The sequence below is a fragment of the Panthera leo genome, chromosome A1 (genome assembly GCF_018350215.1).
Source record: "Panthera leo isolate Ple1 chromosome A1, P.leo_Ple1_pat1.1, whole genome shotgun sequence".
Lineage (NCBI taxonomy): Eukaryota > Metazoa > Chordata > Mammalia > Carnivora > Felidae > Panthera > Panthera leo.
This window is the reverse complement of record NC_056679.1, coordinates 175,988,545-176,007,357: the sequence shown is the minus strand read 5'-3', so window position 1 is coordinate 176,007,357 and position 18,813 is coordinate 175,988,545. Positions and strand designations below refer to the sequence as shown.

Sequence of the window (18,813 nt, the reverse complement as noted above, 5' to 3'; positions counted from 1 at the left end):
CCCATAAAGTGCATGGGGGGGCACACAATAGAAACTGCAGGTGTCACGAGGAGGGTGGTGATGATTTCCGGGGAGCCTGGCTTCTCAGATGGAGCTGGTGATTGGGTGGGTTTAGTGGAGAGAGTTCTAGCTGCATGTTCAGAAAAGCCAGCCGCTCCCCAAAGCTCCCCTCAGCCGCGCCCGAAAGAGCCTTAAAAAAAAACTACCTATGTGCACAGAAAAGTGATGAGACTCCACGATTCTCCTGCTCTCCCTTATCTGAACCAAAATTTGAGTCTTTGCAGAGAGGAAAGGTGAGGGCAACAATTTTCCTTTCCGTTCTAAAGCAGAGCTCCTCAGAGGTGCTATAAATATAAGAGTATAATTATTCTTTCTCTAAGCCTTGTGTAAAATGGGCATACTAGTGATTGGTTTAAATTAAGAAGAAATCAAATGTGGAGGTTCTAAGCCCAAAGAAGGGGAAAGCAGGTGGGCTTAGAGTCACAGATCTGGGTTTGGGTGCAGACCCCCCCCCCCCCCCACTAGCCACATGGTGGGGCTTGGGACCAGCTGACCTTCCCCCAGCTCAGTTCCTGCGCCTGTAAAACGGGGGTGATACCCACTACTTGTAGGATGGAGTCCGGATGAGGTAACAGATGCAAAATGGTGCCCGGCACGTGGTAAGCACACCAGTGGCGTGTACCCTGGGGGGAACCAGGAACTCCAAGCTCTGCTCTGCTGTGGTGAGGCGGCAGTGAGCTTCCCTGCTGGTGCCAGGCTGCTGAGCTGTCCCGCCGGTGGCACTTGCCGCAAGCTCAGTGTGAAAGAAAGGGTGGCCAGGCCACAGGGGAGATGCACAGGTGAGACCAGAGGGACTGGCACCTCTAGGCAGGCTGCACGGAGTGCATCTTCCTCTTTGTCTTGGCGACTCAGGCAGCGGTTTGGACAGAGTGCCTCTAATGGAGGAGAAGCCCAGGACGGTCATCTTCACCTGGTCCCCCTCCCCCCCCCGCCCCCCCCCCCCCCCCCCGTAAACGGAACACCCAGCATTTTAAACGGACTCAAAGGCTCACTTGCTCACAGCCTTCCCCCCACACGCTGGCTGTCCAAAGCGCTCTCAGACAGGAACACTTACTCAAGGGAAAGCCATTTATTTCAAATCTTTATTCATGATTGGAGAAAAATAATGCCATGTGACAGTGTACAGGTCCTGCTGCCTAAATCCGTAACAGAGATAGACGTTATGACTTAGCAAGCTCACGTGGTGCCAATTCTGAGATCAGATGAGGTTGTTCTTCCGTAGGAAATGGGCCCTGGTAGCATTGTTTTCCCATGTTGTTCTAGAAAAGCCTTTTGCTTGGTTCCCGTTTAAGTTTCTCTCTTTGTGTGTGTGTCTAAGTATGACTACAGCTCTGGGCTGGTGTTTTCTATTTATTTGGTGTCAGGTGTCAGCATTTCGCGGTACTAGGGTGGTCCTCTCCTTTGAGAAAAACAGGGCTATTTATTGATACAAAGGAGAGGTGTTCAGATCATCTTGTTAAGATGCAAAGCTCAAAATAAACACCGTATCTTTATTTGGAAATCCACATCCTTCCTTAAAGGAAGGCTCATGAGTAAATTTGTATGAAGTATGAAGCCCAAGCTGAGTGTCTATTTTTAATGACTTCTTTGCTTACATTTTAGATTGTACAAATGCCTCTGTCAACCCTTACAGGAATTTGGACTTTACTCAGTTTCGAGCAGAAGAACCTTAGCAATAAATACTACCGTGTGCCTCGCAACATTACAAACCAGGACGAAAGGAGATCTACCTGACTTCTGAGAAGAAACAAACCAGTGGCGTGAAAAATATACAACCGAGATCAGTGAACGGGTTTAAATGGACATAATAAGCAATTTGATGCCTGGGGGGAAAACACGGAGATAATAAATACAAATGACAAATATTTACAATGGAAGCAACAAACAGGACATCAGTAGGCGAACACATAAAACATTTACACTGAGGAAAATATAAAAGCGATGCCTTTCACACATCCAGCCCAGGAGCCGACGAACAAACGAACAGCCGACCCAGCAACGCGGGAGAATGTTATTGTTTCAGCCTTTGAGTGATGTAAGTAAAACGGTCAACGTGCTGCAGTGGCCCATGGCATGAGACAGCCATGGTTTACGCTCGGTTCCCATGGCAGAGCCTGACACATCGCTCCTCCTCCCCCCGCAGGCAGAGCTGGCTTTTCTGCTTCCTACAGCTCTAGCTCTTTCTAGGTGCTTCTCCCAGCATTTTGTCACCTTCCCCCACCCCCCCCCCCCCCATACCCAAATGGTTTCTTTCCAACGTGCACATGAAAGATTCGGGGAGATGACCTTCCAGCCGGAGGCTGGAACCAAGGAGATTGGATTTGGGGTATATAAATACTAGCTGGGTTGGGGTCAGGGCATTCCCTGGAACAAGTTATGTTAGAGTAGATAAATTTAGCTTCTCTATCTCTGGCCTCAGGTTGCTTTGAGGCAGAGCTATAAGCTGATATAAATGGAGGATGCTTCCTTTTTTGCCAACTCACTAGAACGGGGGTCAGAACACTCAGGCCCAAGAGCCAAATCCAGTTGGGCACCTGTTAAATATAATTTTACCGGAGTGGAGCCAAACCCCTTTGTTATGTGTTGTCTCTGTATGCCTGCTTTCATGCTATAATGGCAGAGTTGAGTCTTTGGGACAGAAACCACATGACCCACCAAACTGAAAATAGTGTATTTACTATCTGGACTTTTACAGAAAGAGTTTGCTGACCGTTGCTCTAGAAGGAGCTGGCCCAGAACACCCGTCTATTCTTTGTAATACTGGCCTTCTATTTGAGTACTGGCTGCAAGAAAGGATAAGCTTTAATGTGATAACCCAGTGGGAAAGAAAGGGCCTATCTATGGAACATTTTGAACAATCACAAGAACCCCAGCGCTGACCCTTTATTATAATCCTCTCCCTCCTTGCCTTGGAATTTTACTTCTGTCCCACCTCTCTTTCTTTTGTCCACTCGGACTCTTTTCTTCGTTGTTAAATTTCCAGTCCGGATCTGGAAAATCCTGTCTCTCAGTGCTTCCTGGCGGTCTCCTCCATTTATGTAAAAAAGCTCAGCATTTCTCGCTGGAAATCACAGTCATCTGGTTCTCTTCTCCCCCTTTCCATGCTCTAAACCCAGAAGCCACGTTTCCAACTTGGCCTCATGGCATCGGGTACAGGGCTTTATCGATCTTGGCTGAGGGTCAAGGAGAGGTAACAAAATGGTAAAGAAAATCTGTCAAATGTACTCCTCGTGTGTGCATTTTCCTCCGGGTGTGTGGTTTGCCCTAAGTGGCTAGAAGCCCACGCCAGGCAGTTAGATGTACAGGTACACCGTTCTTTGATTCCTTTTAAAATATCACTCAAAAGAAAAAAAAAAAACCAGCCCCCAAAGATGGGCTGTATTTCTTTTTCCTTTGAGCTGGTTTTAATGACCCAGTTGCTTTGTTTGAAAGCCATTTATTTAGACGACAGGTATGTAGATGTAACTGGATAAATAAAAAAGTGAAATAGAGATTTGAAGCAGTGGTTAATATACAAACACACAGGGGCCACTCCCTCGGACATGGTCCCCCAGACAGAACAATGGCTCAGAACTTACACGTAGAACCCTTGCCCTCCCGGTCCCAAGCAGCTCTAAACCTCAAGGTCCCATGCAAGAAACGGAATTTCCGTTCGGCACCAAGCACCCACACGGCCCTGTCTCCTCTCCACCCTTCTGACTCCCAGCTCGATTTTTACATTCACCCCTGCATCCGAATCCAGCCGCCCTCTGCCAAGACAGCACCGGAAGATGCGGGCTGGGGCCCAGCACCAAGTGCGAGGTCTAGCTGGTGGGCCTGCCGACCCCTGCCCTTCCCTGGCCCACCTCCCCCACAGCAGAGCAAACCGCAGGCCGCCGCCCAGTGGCTCCACGGTTGGAAAGAAGACAAAGTTGCAAGGAGGCTGCGAGGCACGCTCACTTCAGGATGTGCAAGTGTGGAACCCACCGGGCACAGCCGAGACCTCGCCGCTGCCCAGGCCGTCTCCGCCTCACCTGTTCGTTCCGCTAGCACACGCCTTCATCAAGTCCGCAATCCCCACCAAATCCTGCGTGTGACATCCCCCCTCTTTAATGGCAAATGTTCTGGAATGTCCATAGAGAAGAAAATGGACGGCATGGAGGAAAGATTTCCCGGCCAAGCCTTTCGTTTCACCTCCGGATATCGGAGTATTCAGACTGTTCCTCCTCCCACTCGCTGCTTCCAGAAGTTCCCTGGCCCCCGTGGCCGGCTGCTCTGCCCCGGGCATGAGCGTTTGGGTGGCTTTTGCTACCTCGCTCACCCTTGACACCTCGGCCCGTCTCCCGACTACTGGCTTCCGAGAGGTGGTGACCTGTGTCTCCGTGGTGGGCCCTAGAGAGCTTGGCTCTGTCCACCTGGAGCTGGCGCTCAGGGGGCACCGTGGGAGGCCTCTGGATGGCCGAGGTGCAGAAACTCAAGATGGAGCACAGGCTTCCCCAGTTCTGCTCACACTGAGCCTGAACGCTGTGGGTGATGGCCTCCTTCACCTCCTCCCCACAGGTCAGCAGTAGGTTCACCAGGTCCACGTAGGGTCTAGAGATTGAAAGCAGGAGAGAGAGAGAAAGAGAGACCGAGAATGGAACCAGTCCCAAATGGGCCACAGAGGGCAGCGGTGACACAGGCAAGAGAGATACAGCCCATGCCTGGCTTGGGTTTCATTTGGTGCAAATGCTTTCTGGAATGGCCTCCAGCTTTTATACATATCCTCTGGAGTGCTGGCCTCCAACTACCATTTACTAGGTGGCCATTACGTACCAGGCTCCACGCCAGGCATTGGAGAGAGAGAGGCTGGTGACAGAGCCTACCATCAGGAAAAGGGCCAGTGGCAATTTACAGGTGCATACAATAAAAGGAAGAGCCTCTGGGGAAGGTGGGTGAGAATGCCAGGTAGGGCGGCTGTGTGAACGTTGAAAAGGAGCACAGGTCGTGCTTAGGGTCTGCTTTTTAGCAGGAGGAGCAGTGAAGTGTCTTGGGGGCCAGTGGAATAATGCTTAGGCAAATGGCGAAGGGTCTGAAATACCAAACCGAGGACTCTTTTTTGGCAGGGGAGGAGAAGCCATCAAAATTGGGGCTGGGGAGCTCCCCATCGCCCTCTTGCAGCATGGTGTCAGGTGGGGCCGGCTGGCTTTGCACTTGGTGCCACTCTCCTGGGTAAGCCTTAAGCCTTAAGTGAGACTCCCAAGAAGCCAATCTCCCGTGTCTGTGTCTGCCCCTGGTTTAGGCTCATGATGAAGAAGGGTGTTTTTGGAAGGTACTGGATGCAATTCCATCTGTACCTGGAAGAGTCTGAGATCGGTGGAGAAGGGTGGGAGGCAGACGGCCACCCTGGGATCTTCCCTTTCCTGGTAGTAAAGGTTGAGGAAGGGGAGTGGCTATCCAAGCATCTCTACTCTTCCCACCTCGGCTTGCCTGGAACTCGAGGTGAGGGCTGGCTGCAAGGTGCCTGTGTGTTGGAATGAGCGCCAGCCGTCTGTGAGATGAACACACTCGGTTCTGGAGGGGAGAGCATTGCTCAGGCCATCCAGCTGCCCTGGGTTGTTCTTTAGGAAAAGTGCTGGAGGAAGAACGGCCCCATCATGCCAACATGGGGTGGGAGTTGTGTGCCGAAGGCGGACACGGTGTGTCTGCTTTTATGGGCTTATCTGGTAAGAGGCGGCCCCAGCAATGGGCTCTCATGGCCCACTCACTGAACCTTTCTTACATCTCACTGGCCTTTTAGAATCCCCGAGGCGGGTATGGAGTGTTTCACGTGGCTAAGCAGCATTCTCAAGCAGTCCTTGGCTAGCAGTATTTCTGGGTATATCTGACCATGAGCATTATGCAGCTCTGGGCCATCACCCGGGGCAGGAAAATCACTCTGGAATGGGAGCTCATTTATAAGAAGGGGCAAGACTTTTTTCCCTCTGTGAGCCTGGGCCACCTGGGTGGCTGCATTTTAGCTCACATCATCCTTTCTTTGCAAGCTGACAGTTGCTGCTAGGCACGAAGAGCAGATTGTGTTTTAGGACTTGTGAAGTAGTTTACTGCCATTTTTATGAATTAGTCCTCAAGTTGTAGTTGATTGAACTGTCCTCATGTCATAGATGTAAAAATGGAGATGGCTGGGGGGGGGGCGACGGGGGGAGAGGAGAAAGTAGTTTTTGGAAGCTTCTGGGCTGGGAAGGCCTAGAGCTGGGCTGAGAGCAGAGAAGAGGAATGTTCTGGCTGATAGAGATCAAGCTGCCTTTTAAGGCCTACTTGATGCCTTTGGAGTCAGAGAGTCTGTGCATGGCTGATGGACAGGGTGCTTAAACTCTCTAAGGCAGGCCCCTAACAGTGACAAGGACAGCGATAACACTCCTCGGGCTAACAGAGGAGGGTAGGGGGCAACACAGAAGAAATGTTCAATGCATGTTTGTTTCCTCCCATCTTTTGACAACTAGCAACTGATTGCCTGAGGGAGCTCAAGGTCATGGAATGTATCTGCTACCACAGCATCAGGATTTTAGCACCTGATTGCACCTGCCACCCTCTGGGGATGGATGAACAAATTGTAGGGGCTGAGACTCTCTTTTTTGGGACTAGCCCTGCACTGAGTTTCTTGCCCCAGGGTAAGGGGAGGGCTCTCTTGGGAATGTATAGGCTGCCTCCTGGCCTCCTTTGCCAGGGCAGTCTGCCTGCCAGATGAGCTCTCAGAACCCCAAGGCGGATCCGAGAAGGCTGGACTAGCCCACACTCTCTCCTGCCCTTGGCACCCTCTCCCGAGGAGAAAGCTGTGAGCCATGGGGAGGGGTGTGTGTTAATCTAAGCCGTGTTTCGAGCTGGCGTGGTGCCTTCTCAGGCTGCAAACTCAGCCCGTGTCTAATGACAAAGCCCAGCTTTCTGAACTGGGTGTCAGCAAGGCTAAAGGATTTTAAAAAATACTTGGAGGGGGATGTGCCCGGAGGCTGCCAGCACCCAGTGACAGGGCGTGTGGTAGCCAAGGCAGTTGATATGGAGAAAGTGGGGCGGGAAGGGGTGAGAGGAACAGAGGGAAGCAGAGAGCTTGAAGGGAGCCGCTTCAACCAAACATGAGTGTTTTGGGGTGGATGGGGGTTGGGTTGAGGAATGGGGGTGATGTAGATTCTGGAGTGACTGTGATTTCCTCTTCTCTAAAATGAAAAGCAAATTCAGTTCTCATTTTGTTATCTGTGACCAACGCCACACGTTCTTAAATGGTCTTCTTGATAATTGGGGACTGACAGGATCCTTTGTGCCCAAATCGGTTAAGATAGTTAAAGCACAACTCAGTCAATTCAGCCTGAAGTTCAAGTTGATGCAGTGCATACTCATGGCTTCAGAAGGGCAGGTAGTGGGGGGGGGGTGTCTGTGGGGAGTTGGGGTTAGGTGAGACCCACTTTTGGAGGTCCTGGCTTAGCAAGAGGGAAGAGGACTTGTGTGCAGGCACAGTGAGTGTTCTCAGAAGAGGCCCGGGCTCACTTATAGGGTGAGCCACCTGCATTCCCAGAGTGGGCTGGGGTGGGGGGCTAAGTGTTCATTCTAAATGACCAAGGAGTCCTTCGGAAGTAAAAATCTCATGCCCCCATAGGCTATATTTCCATGGAGGAGGCACCAGAAAAGCCACAGGGCTTTCCTCCTTCTTAAACTCTAGGGGGGAACAAAAAACAAAACAAAACACCAAAAAACAAACAAAAACCCCCTCCGAAACCTTCAGTTTTCCCAAAGAAGATTTTTCTCCAATCTTGAAAAAGGCAAAGTCTCCTTGCACTCCAGGAATGTATTATTGACTTATAAACTAGTGTGCATCATCCATTCTTGAGGCCAAACAAACTATCTATAGTGGATGACAGTGGACTGAGGACAAAGGAGCTTCAGGACTCTCTCAGCCATGGGACATTTGCCTCTTCCAGAGGCAACTCGAAGGAAGGGAATTTCACAGTGCTCTCTTTGTGAAATGGGGTGTATTTGGGAAAAGGGAGAAACCTCTGCTACATCTGGGGGCCAGTGAGCCTTCAGCAGGTCTAATGGGGACAGAGAAGGTCAGGGGCAAGGAGGTTTGATGTCTATTCCTGATAATCAGCTTTAGTCATATATATTGCCAGTTCCCAAACTGGAAAGTAGGGATCAAACCTCAGAGCAGGATCTTTAATCTCTTAGTTTCCCTTTCCTCCTCTATTGAATGGGGATAGTAATCTCTATCTTCTAGCCCTGTTGGGAAAGGTGCATGAGACAGTCCAGGTAAAGTCCCTGGCCAGGGGCCTGGCCCACTCACAAAATGATAGCTATTATCATTATTGTTATTGTTGTGGAAGCTGTTGTTGCTTTGTTTCCTTACAGGTATTTGGAAGAATGATAGATATTTTAGTGGATGTTAGTGTGACTAAGGAAAAGGCAGCATCATTTTGCTCCTGGCAAGAGCTGCCTGCAGAGATTCACGGCGAATCTTATAATTCACAGCAGGGGTGTTGCAAGATACCTACAGCCTCATAACCTGATGGAAAGTGACGGGTGATGGTTGGCCTCTGTGACCCAAGTGGTGTGGGTCGGGTGGGGAGCAGTCTGCTTAGTGACACGGCTTGGGGAAGGCCATGGCACCAACGAAGGAGCAAGATTTCATAAAATTGTACAGATAGAGACCAGCGGTGCCCTAAGTTGCTGAGGCAGGAGCTATTGTAAGCCACCGCCCATGCTTCATGTCAGGAGCAACTGTATACCACGTGCTTTATCACTTTGCAAAGTTTAGGATCCCATAGATGAGATATATATATATATATATATATATATATATATATATATATACGTATATATATGTGTATATATATGTGTATATATATATACGTATATATATGTGTATATATATGTGTATATATATATACACACACACACACATATATATATATACATATATATATACATATATATATGTATATATATATATGTATATATATATATATTTTAAGGACTAAGATGCTAAGATGTCCGGGGTTTATTACTGCATTGCAAGTCTTTAAATAGGTGAGCTCATATTTACCCACTCTGGCCTAAAGGTGTTTAGCTGGTAAGTTTTTGACATTGGTCTTGTGAAAGTTTCCTCTGGGAGGGCATTCATGTGTTAGGGAAGGTGAAATGGACCTTTGAAGGAAAGAGGGCTACGGAGGCAGGGGAAAAAAAAAAAAAAAGCTATTGCTGTCAGCTTTTGGCATGTAAGATTCTGGAGCGGGACTGCCTGCCTTTGCCTCTCATTGTCTGTGTGACCTTCACCTCAGTGAGTCCGTTTTCTCATCTATAAAATGGAGAGGAGGATGACGCCTAGCTCGCAGAGCTTCTGTGAGGATCCAGGAAGAGGGGCGTGTGAACACCTGAGCACAATGCCTGGCACTCAGTAAACGGCCAACGACTGTTACGAGTGCTCAGGGGCACTTTCACGGCCATTTGGAGTATTCACAACTGTTGGGATCTGGGCTGAGGGGAAGGCGAAGCCGTATTTCTGAATCCTACACATTTCATGCTTAGTAAAATATTTTCTGTTGCTGTCGCTTATGCTTGTGAAGCCAATGGTGGAAAGTTCTTTCGCTTTTCCTGAAGGCCAGCAGGAAAGGGACTCCCAGGGGAGTCAGTGCAGCTTTCTGAGGTACAGCGCAACCTTTCCCGTCTGACGGGAGTTTGGCCTCCAGCAACAAGCCCCTTGGAACGCCTCTAACACCAACCAGTGGAGCGGGGCCCCTTCTCCCCATGGCCCCCGTGGGGGCGGCACTCACTCGTGCAGCAGCAAGTCCTTGAAGTGAATCATCTCCACCATGACTCGGGTGTTCTCCTGGGCGGCAGAGCACAGATCGTGTTTGAGGTAGCACTCCCGTTGTAACTGGAACACCATTTCCTTAATGGCTGGGCACTTCCGGCTTATGCAGCCGAATCTGTGCCGCAGAGCATGGGCCTTGCACTTCAAGGCCTCTTTGATAAATGACTTGCCCTGGGAACAGAGAGGACAGAGAAGACAGAGTGGGGCAGAAAAGACAAGTCCTTGTTATAAGCTTAGACGTCCGCCCTTCTTGGGCTGACACGGGGTCTTTGTGACAACTGAACCTTAAGGCCCTGCCTCACGCTGACGTCCGCGCAGGTGACGGGCTGACGCTGCATCGGGAGGTATGTCTTGAGTGACGATACCTCCGATACCTCCGGCATTTGGCCAAGAAGGATGTCACCGGGAGACTTAACAAATCTGCCTCCTTCCTCCCCAGCTGCTCGCCTAGTTTCCCTTGTCCCGGGGCTGCCGTGGCCATCTGTCCTCAAGGCAGCTCAGTGTTGGCGGCTTGGTGGTAACCTTTCTGGAACACAAGGGGAGTTTGGCCAGATGCAAATCCAGAGCTCCCAGCAAGAGTTTTCCCCAAGTAGAAGGTGTCTGCTCATCCCACTCTCACATCACTGCCTTTTCCTCCTGTTCCACGAATGACATCAAGATTGGGTGCTATCTGTGCCTCCTTTTCCTGTCTCAGCGCCTCCCACCGCCCCCAACCCATACCCTTGTCTCCTCCTATCCTTTAAGGAGGAGCATTCTTTTCCTTTTTGAAAATGATTCGACTCCTTTAAACTGTTAGGATTATTGCCTCTAAAAGGCCCGCCTGGCACATTGCCTGGCAGCATCTGGAGTCTGAACTGCCCAACTGACAGCCCCTCCCCCACACTCCCTGCCTCTGAGTGGCTAAGGCAGCCAGGCATACATCTGGCCCACAGTTCTCTTTCCTGGCAACCCCATCAGATTGTTCTTATCCTAGAAAGGAGACAGCTGTTGGGGGTGTGGAGGCAAGCTGGGGCGTTAGGTCCCTTATCAACCTCTCAGGGCAGGGAGGCATTCTGGGATGCCTACCTAGGGATCCCCGTTCCCCCATCACTATAGAAACAAGCTGTCTGGAGAGGTCACCCCTCTGTTTTTAGCCAGGCCTGAAAGTAACTGAGTTGAGAAAGTAAACGGGGTTAGGTTGGAAGCGGGAAGCCAGCCAGCACATTTATTTCAGTTCTTCCTTTAGAAGCAACTGAAATGGCTACAGACAGTGGCTCATCACTGAAGAGCTACCTCCCTGAGGCCCCTTTTGCTCTGACTTTCCAGTGGGAGCCAAATAGGATGGAGGATAGGGTGTGCCGGTCTATGAAGCAGTTACATGCTGAGAACCAGCTTGAAAGGGATGCTCCACACTTGAGAACATAACTCCTGTTGGTTGAGAAAAAAAGGAAGATTAATTTGTCTGAGGGCTGCGGCAATCTGTTTGGGTATTCTTCCCCAACATCCTGTGGGATTGCCCTTCGGTACACATCTTTCCTCCGGATTTCCTATTACGTTTCCTAATTCCAGTTAATCCAGAAGGGATCCTTTATTAGGGAGCCTCGAGGAGTTCAAACGTTCTACTCTTTCCTTCCCTGGCTTCTGTTTCCCCTCCTGCCACCCCACATCCTCTGTAGGGTAGGTTGCCAGGCCCGTCGCATCCCTTTCTGGTTCCCAGGCATTGCTTTGTCAGGCTCTCTACAGGATGTCAGTAGATGATGACTGGTGACATTCATAAATCACACCTAAACTGTTGGCCTCATCCAAACATTGTCTCCCACTCTCCAATGCAGTGGGAGAGGAAGTTGATGAGAGAGAGCAACGGGGGGGGGGGGGGGGTCGGGGGAGCTTCAGAGTGCATATATGGGTTGGGGAGAACGTGAAGAAGGTGAGCCCAAGGCCATCTGCCACCTGAAATGTACTTGGATTGTCAGCACTGGGACCATAAGATGGCTTGTTCGGTTCTTGCCCTACCCTGAGCAGCAATTAGGCTTTGTTTTCTACCCTGGGGATTCTGGGGTAGCTGGATTGCATTAGGCCTTATTAGAGGACTCTGTAGACTAGAGCTCATTCAGCGTTTTCAGGTTAGGAGAGGAGGGTCTGCTCCTTAGGAAGAATAAGTCTGTTATTCTGGAGGCCCCAAATTATCCATGTTGCCTGCTCACACACCCATTGGAGATGATGAGTTTCTACAAAGTTCGTGTCCCATTTATTCTTTCTGAGAAGGTGAGAACAAGTCTTGGAATGTATAATTGGAGTCGCTGCCCTTCCCTCCCCGAACCTACTGTTTCTAATGTGATGGGCCTTGCAGACCGAGTTCTGGGTGGCCAGACATAGTGTGTCCCCTTACAAGATGTTTATTATTTGTTGTGACTTTTGTGCTCTCTGTTAAGAATACTTAGATGATTGTTCAACTTGCTCTCCGTCCCGCTCTGCCTGTGTAGACACAGCTTAAGAGTGGAGAAGGGTTTCGCCACCCCCCCTGACAGTTCAGGAGAGAAGAGTCCCATGAGTGGACTGGGGAGAGACTGGCATCCTGCTGTGCACCAAGAATGTCTCTTGCAAACGTTAAAACACACCACGAAGATCAGCCATGGAAATCTGTTCACAAGTCCTTCCAATGAACATTTCAATCATGTGATGCCAACCTAAAACATTTTGTGCTCTATGTGGTTTTTACCTGGGCATCAAATTTTCCAGCGTTGTGCAGAAAAGTCATGCAAATCCCATGTAAGCCTCGAATCTCACAAGAGTTGTTCTCGAAACATTCAAACACACCACACCCCACATCGCCAGCGTTGACCAAACAGTGCTGGATTTCCGCTAAAATGAGAATTACATACAAATGTATACAAAATTCTCAGCCGTGCTGGGGAATGCAGAGAGGTCGGCTGAAAGAAAAGTTAGTAATGACTAAAAGAAAATTTAAGAAGATAAAGTTAGAAATGACTATTTTGGGATCTAAAAAGCCAGGGCAAGAAAATTTCATCATTTAATCTACTTATGGAAATGTCACTACTTGTAAATACCGTATCTGTAAAAAATTAGCCAAACCTACGTTACAAAAATCACAATCAGAAGTTAGGTCTGAGCACTCCACTTTTCATCCTTTCCATCTTCTTAAAGTATTTGTGGAAATACTTAGTTTGAAAGCAGAAGATATTTCAGCTTCCTAAACCCACACACAAAAATAAGATTTTAAATGATTAGCTTGCTCTCTTCCTTCTGTACTTCATCAATGAAATACCCTTCTCTACTTGGAACTTGAAGCTGCTGCTGTTAAATCACAGCCATTTCCTTCCTGACCCCCAAATGCCAGCGTCCAAAGAGCAGTTTCAATTCAGCTTTATGATTCAACACCTAAAAATCAAAACAAAATTCCTATTAAGGCAGCGCCTCCAAACCATCAGCATTAAAAATACCAGGCTAGGGAAGCTGCGGTCGCGAGAAGGCTCAGGAATCGAGTCAGATGGGGGCTAGCCTGCAGAAACGCAAACGTCGCAGTTAGAGGCTCCTTTTAAATAGAGATCCGGTGTGAGATATCACTTAATCGCCTAGAATTCCCGCGACCGGGGAGTTTGCCGCCCTCCTTCGCAGAACGTGGCCCTAATTCATCTCTCCAAAAGGAGAGACTGAGGGAGTTAACTGTCAGGCTGCCGCACGTAAAAGCCTCTCTTCCGTCCCTCCCCCCTACCCAATTCACTGATTTAAGCCAACCACAAAATTACATCAGAAAAGTATATTTTGGAAGAAGGGCGGGGTCGGAGTAGATAATCCGCATTCAGATTAAATCTACCGAGAGAATGAGGGGCGTGTATTTGTTGAGGTCACCAACTACCGAGAATCACGTTCAGTTCTCAGGGAAAGCACCGGAGAGGGGGAAGGGTGGGCGCGGGTCCTAGAGTGAACCCCGCGCCGGCGGGGGGTGCGGGCGCTCGCGCGTGGAGGTGGGAGACTCCCGGATGATCCCACGCGCGGCCCCGGCGCGCCGGGCAGGAGCGCGCGGGGCTGCGATTCACTCGCTGCGGGCGTCCCTAATGGGCACTCGTGCATTCTTGCTCGTGCGGTGAGCGCACGCACGCTGTAGCTGGGTTTCAGGCCCCCACATAAAGGTGGGGGGGGGGGTGCGCCGAGCGAAGGAGCTGCAGGCAGATTTTCTTTCTCTCTCAGGAGCTGGGAAAAGGGCCAGCCCCGTGCCCTGCACGCCTGGCTCTGCTCGGCAGCATGCGGGTGAGCTGAGAGCCGGTTGAGCAGCGGCGGCGCACAGTTCGGGCCGTGTCACCATTTCTTCGCCTGCTGACCTGCCCTGGAGCGGGAGAAGGCGGCAGCACCTCAGAGGTACGCTTTGAGCCACCTCCCCTCACCCCTCCCCGGAAAGCATTGCCCCCAAGGGGAAAGTTCGCAATGTAATCGGTCTGGCCTACAAAGTTCTCGAGTGTCGGGCATCTTTTGAGGAGGTGGGGGGTGGGGAGTGGTCCCGTCGTGGCCAGCCGGCTCGGAAGAGTTCCCCGGGTGCGGGGCGCAGGCCGGCTCCGGGGACCCTCGGTGCCTCCCGAGGGGCGGCCCGGATGGAACAGGGAGCTCTCGCCGGAACGGAGACTCTGGGGCCGGCAGTGGCCTGGTCAGATGCTGCCTCTTTTACCCTCGACCCCGGGGAGGACAGCAACAAGTCCTGCCCCAGCCATTTCATCACCCTGCCAGCACGTGCGGATTCCCGGCGCGCGGAGCCGGGCGCGGACCGAGTCTCGCCTCGCCTCGCGCTTTCCTTTGCATGTCCCGCGCCACCCCAAGAGTTTGCGCTGCCCTAGGTGGGCGCTCACTAACCAGCAAAGCGCCCGGGGTGCGCTGCGTGGGTGCGCGGTGTTGTCTCCCCGCAGCTTTCCGCCTCGGGGGCGCTCGCACTTACCTGTGTTCTGCAGGGACAGGCGGCCTTTCTGCTGGGAGCCCCTGTCTTGGGGACCCTCCGGCGGGTTGGTGGCGTCGGTCCCCCGCGCCGGGTCGAAGGTGGCCAATACCAAAGCCAGGGTCACGAACTGGCCCAGCCGCTCGGCACACATGGTTCTTGGTATAAACCTCCCTCCCGGAGACCTGGATTCTTTGTGCTCCCCTCCGCCTCTTCCTCCTCCTTGGCCGCTTCCCCTCCTCCTCCCACCCTTCCTCCTTGCTCGCCTTTTCCCTCCTCCTCGCGGCCGCGGCTCGGATAGAGGTTACCCAGCGCCCTCCCGTAGCTCTCTGGAGAGCATGTGACCAGGCCGTTAGCGGCGCCGCGAGTGCCCGGCAATGGCAGGGATGGTGCCTCAAATATCCCTGGAAGCTCTGGTGTCACTTGAATGAAGGAGTCGAGCAGGTGTTGTCCCAGCGGCTGGACCAATCCGAGACCCCGGCCCGTTTGACAACACGGCTGGGAGGCGGGGCCTGCGCCCAACTACTACAGGAGGAAGCGGAGCGCCGCTGGGAGCGCCCGACAAAGTTGCCGACCTGGCGGCGGCCACGCGTTTGCGTGCGTGTACGAGTGTGAGCGCGGCCGAAGATGCGTGCGCGTGTGCTGATGCTCCAGAGCTATGGCCGAAGGCACTTAAAAAAAAATAAAAGTGAATCCCAGCTCCGATTGTAGCTAAAGAAGGGCGGGAGGCGACGATCTGCGCTGGGACAGCGTTCCCTGGCTCGCATCACACCCGCAGAGTGCTGGGAAAGTTTCCTTTCTGTCGTTTGGAATTGAGTGAGCTTCCCAACCCCGAGCCTTGACAGATTGGGAGTCTCCTGGGCACAGTGACGCTGGGGGCAAACTGAGCACATATGGGAATTCCTGTCTTTGTGACGCTTTGCATTAAGAAAAAAAAAAAACAAAAAAACAGCACCACAACTCTCAAACTCAGATAGGAGCAGAAGCACTAGATACAGGACTTGGCCTGAGCAGCTGGCCCATCTTCCCCCCTTCTTTTTGCTCTGATTTGGTGGGCCGTGCAACACCTAGGGTGCCAGTTCCTCGCCCCTCCCCCAATCCAGACGGATTCCGGGCCGGGCTGCAGGGATCCAGGTGACCGACTGGACTTGCATCATTTCCAGGCGGGTGGCTGTGAGGCCCAGGCAGCCCTGAGTCAGCCCTCCGCGGAGCATCGCTTGCCCTGGAGGTCGGAGCTTGAAAGGCAACTTTACGCGTCTCCAAACACACTCTTCCATTTTCCCAAAGCGCTACTCGCCGCCCTGGTCCGGGTTCCTTTTACTCTCCAATCATCGATGTAAATGGTTAAAACAAAAACAAAACCCCAAAACCAAACCCGGGGAAATTCTCTCCATCTCTTCTTTCTTGTTGGAGCTTCCTCCGCAAGCGCGGCCGGGGCTTCATCGCCCCGGCTGCTTTCTCCCCCGGCCCGCGGAAGCTGGGAGAAAGTTGGGCGCCGCTCGGAGCGCCTCTTCCCCCGCTGTGTGTGTACGTGTGCACGCTCACGTCTCCCCGGCGCCGGGGCCGGGGACAGGAACTGCTCTGGGCACCGTCAGTCCGACGGCGCAGCTCCGGGGGCTCGCGCGGCTGGGGGAGGGCGGGGACCCGAGCGCCGCGGCCGTGCGCCCCGCCGCACGCACTCACCCGGGTTGGCCCGCCCTCGCCCCTCCCCCGCCGTCCCCACCCGCCTCCCGGAGAACAGGTGAGCTCGGGTACCAGCTCCCACCCCTCACCCCCACCCCGCTGCCCGCCCGCGCCCTCTGCGGTAATGCGCCGGGGAGGTTTCATCACCCACCGCCCGCGGCGACGCGGCCCAGGGTCTCCGCGGCGGGACGCACTGCGCGCCTCGTTGGGGCCGCCATGTGACACGGTTGGGGGAGGGGGTGCGGAGACGCGGGGGCCAGGTCGTCTCGCGGCCGCCGTAGGGCCTCCCGAGCTTCCTTCCAGGGTCCCGCCTGCACTAGGGCGTAGGGAATGCGGAGGCGGGAGGCCTGGGTGGCAGTCGCTGGCCGCAGCTGTCCGACGCGTCGAGCGGCCCTGAGTCTGGAGTCTGAGAGGAGGGGGTGGGGAGGGCGCCTTCCGAGTGGGCAGTCCACCATCCCCGCCTGACTTTCAGAGCCCCAATAAGTGGTCACTTTGAAGGTTTGAGTCTGCAGCCGTGACAAGAAACCGAGCACTTATGCCCATGATTCCAATAGCAATTACTTTGTGCAGCCTCAGATCTTTTGTGGAAGGAGGTGGGGTCCAAGTGCATTAAAATGGGTGGTTCGCATTTCCCACCCTGCTTTTGTTTGCATAGTTAACTTAGCTTCCTTTATTAATTTATGAAAAACATTCTCCTGGAGATTCTTAAAAGACAGAACATAACAGACAGTGTCATTCCGGCCTCTTCAGGAACTCCAGCAGCCCCCGAATTTCCTGGGTAGGCTTTCCTTCCATGAAGCCTCTTTTGTAGGTGAGAACATGAGCAGTGTTGGCATTTAAAAAGGCATCTGGTCTCTTGGTGCTTTGAGCAACAGAAACAGAAGAGGTCCAGGGGGCAGGAGCAAGCCCACCTTTGCTGGATGCAGACACTGTGAGTCTACTTGATAGAAGGCTCCCAGGGCACCTGGAACAGTAGGGAGGCAGATGGCACGTCTCCAGGCTCCTGCCTCCCCACTGCCTTTGGCTAGGCACTGCCTTGTGCCCCAGGGCCCTGGGGCTGCCCTCAGGGGACCTGCATAATTTAAGTAATCATCTTGAGGTTATTTGCTCCACTTTCACAGGGGACATTCCTGTCTCCCACCTGAGCCAACTGCCTCCTTAGAACTAAGTGAAAAGTAGCAGTTAGATTTTCAGGTGTTGCAAGGACAGGTACTCATTCTTAAACATTTCATCGCCAGGCCACTTGGCTAGGGCCAAACATCCAGAGGAGAATGCCCATCCCATTCAGTCTCATCGGAGCTGAGAAAATTCTGCGGAACCAGTAGGCAGTTTGCTGGAACAACTACCCCGGGCCTGTGGCCTGGGGTGAAAGCTGGGAGGGGAGACCAGACTGGTGACCTTGTTGTGACCACCCCGCCTTCATTTTTTTTAGCTCTAGAACTCTGGCCTAGTTTGGCAGATTGTGGCTGATGAGAGTGGGGGTGGGGAGGGGACAGTAATGATTTTATTATTATAAAGCTAACATGAATTGAGAACAGACACGGCACCACACACTGAGTTTGTGGCTTTGGTGTCTCTCTAGACCTGAGTCCACCCTACGTGGGAACTGGGACTTGGGAGGAGCAAGGACAGACTGGCTGGTGGTGTCCCAAGCTTCCGCGGAGAGTCTGGCTGTCTGGGCCCTCCTCAGTTTAAGACCCGACCAGCAGTGGGGGCAGTGAGGCAGCCTGCCCGGTGACATCCCAGGCCTCCTGTGGTTGATGCCCAGGATCCATGTTTTCCTCTCTGATTCACCAGTTAAATTCAGTTAAACAGTTAGTAGGTTTTTTTTGGGGGGGTGGGGGGTGGGGGGAGGATATTTGGTTAGACTTTGAAAGGCTGGAGAGGATACTGACAAGTAGAGGTAAGGAAAAAAGAGAGGGCATCACAGGAGGGAGGACCAGCGGGAGTCAGTGAATGGAGGAGCCACTGTGGGATTTGCATCAGGAATAGGGGTTCTCAGTTCAGAGTTAAAGTAGGAGACAAAACTGGCGAGGGCATCTGGGACCCTGTTGTTAAGGCCTTGGGACAAATCTGTGCTCACCGTGTGGAAGATCTTGTTCTGTCATTGTGATGGCATTTAAGGATGAGACTCCAGCATGCTCTTAGACTAGCTTCCCCTTTGGAATTAGGAAGCGGAGGGGTCCAGTGCTGACGTGGTGAAGGGGGAGGTGGGAGAGAGGAATGGGAAGTAATTAGTTGGAATCTTGTTGTGGGTTTTGAGGCCTGCAGGACAGAGGTGTTCTTTCAGGGGCAAGCAGGCGGGGCCGTGGAGGGTGGGAACACTTGTTCG

General features: G+C 52.3%; 1 protein-coding gene across 1 annotated transcript; it reads right to left on the bottom strand.

Moving 5' to 3' along the window:
- Positions 1–2,287: 2,287 nt before the first annotated feature.
- STC2 (stanniocalcin 2) lies at positions 2,288–16,244 on the bottom strand. The gene is made up of 4 exons (XM_042946412.1): positions 14,802–16,244; positions 12,576–12,718; positions 9,837–10,048; positions 2,288–4,632 (listed from the first exon to the last, which is right to left on the bottom strand). Exons 1-4 carry the CDS (start codon positions 14,950–14,952, stop codon positions 4,230–4,232), a joined length of 909 nt encoding a protein of 302 aa, XP_042802346.1. The 5' UTR covers positions 14,953–16,244; the 3' UTR covers positions 2,288–4,229.
- Between the last annotated feature and the right edge of the window lie 2,569 nt (positions 16,245–18,813).

What these genes read in the sequence shown, in the direction of transcription:
- STC2 (XM_042946412.1), bottom strand. Translation starts at nt 14,952, where the DNA reads ATGTGTGCCGAGCGGCTGGGCCAGTTCGTGACCCTGGCTTTGGTATTG. An exon ending in CTGGAAAATTTGATGCCCAG is followed by an intron (nt 10,049 to 12,575) that starts GTAAAAACCACA and finishes CTCTGTTCCCAG; the next exon opens with GGCAAGTCATTTATCAAAGA. An exon ending in AAGGACTTGCTGCTGCACGA is followed by an intron (nt 4,633 to 9,836) that starts GTGAGTGCCGCC and finishes TTCAATCTCTAG; the next exon opens with ACCCTACGTGGACCTGGTGA.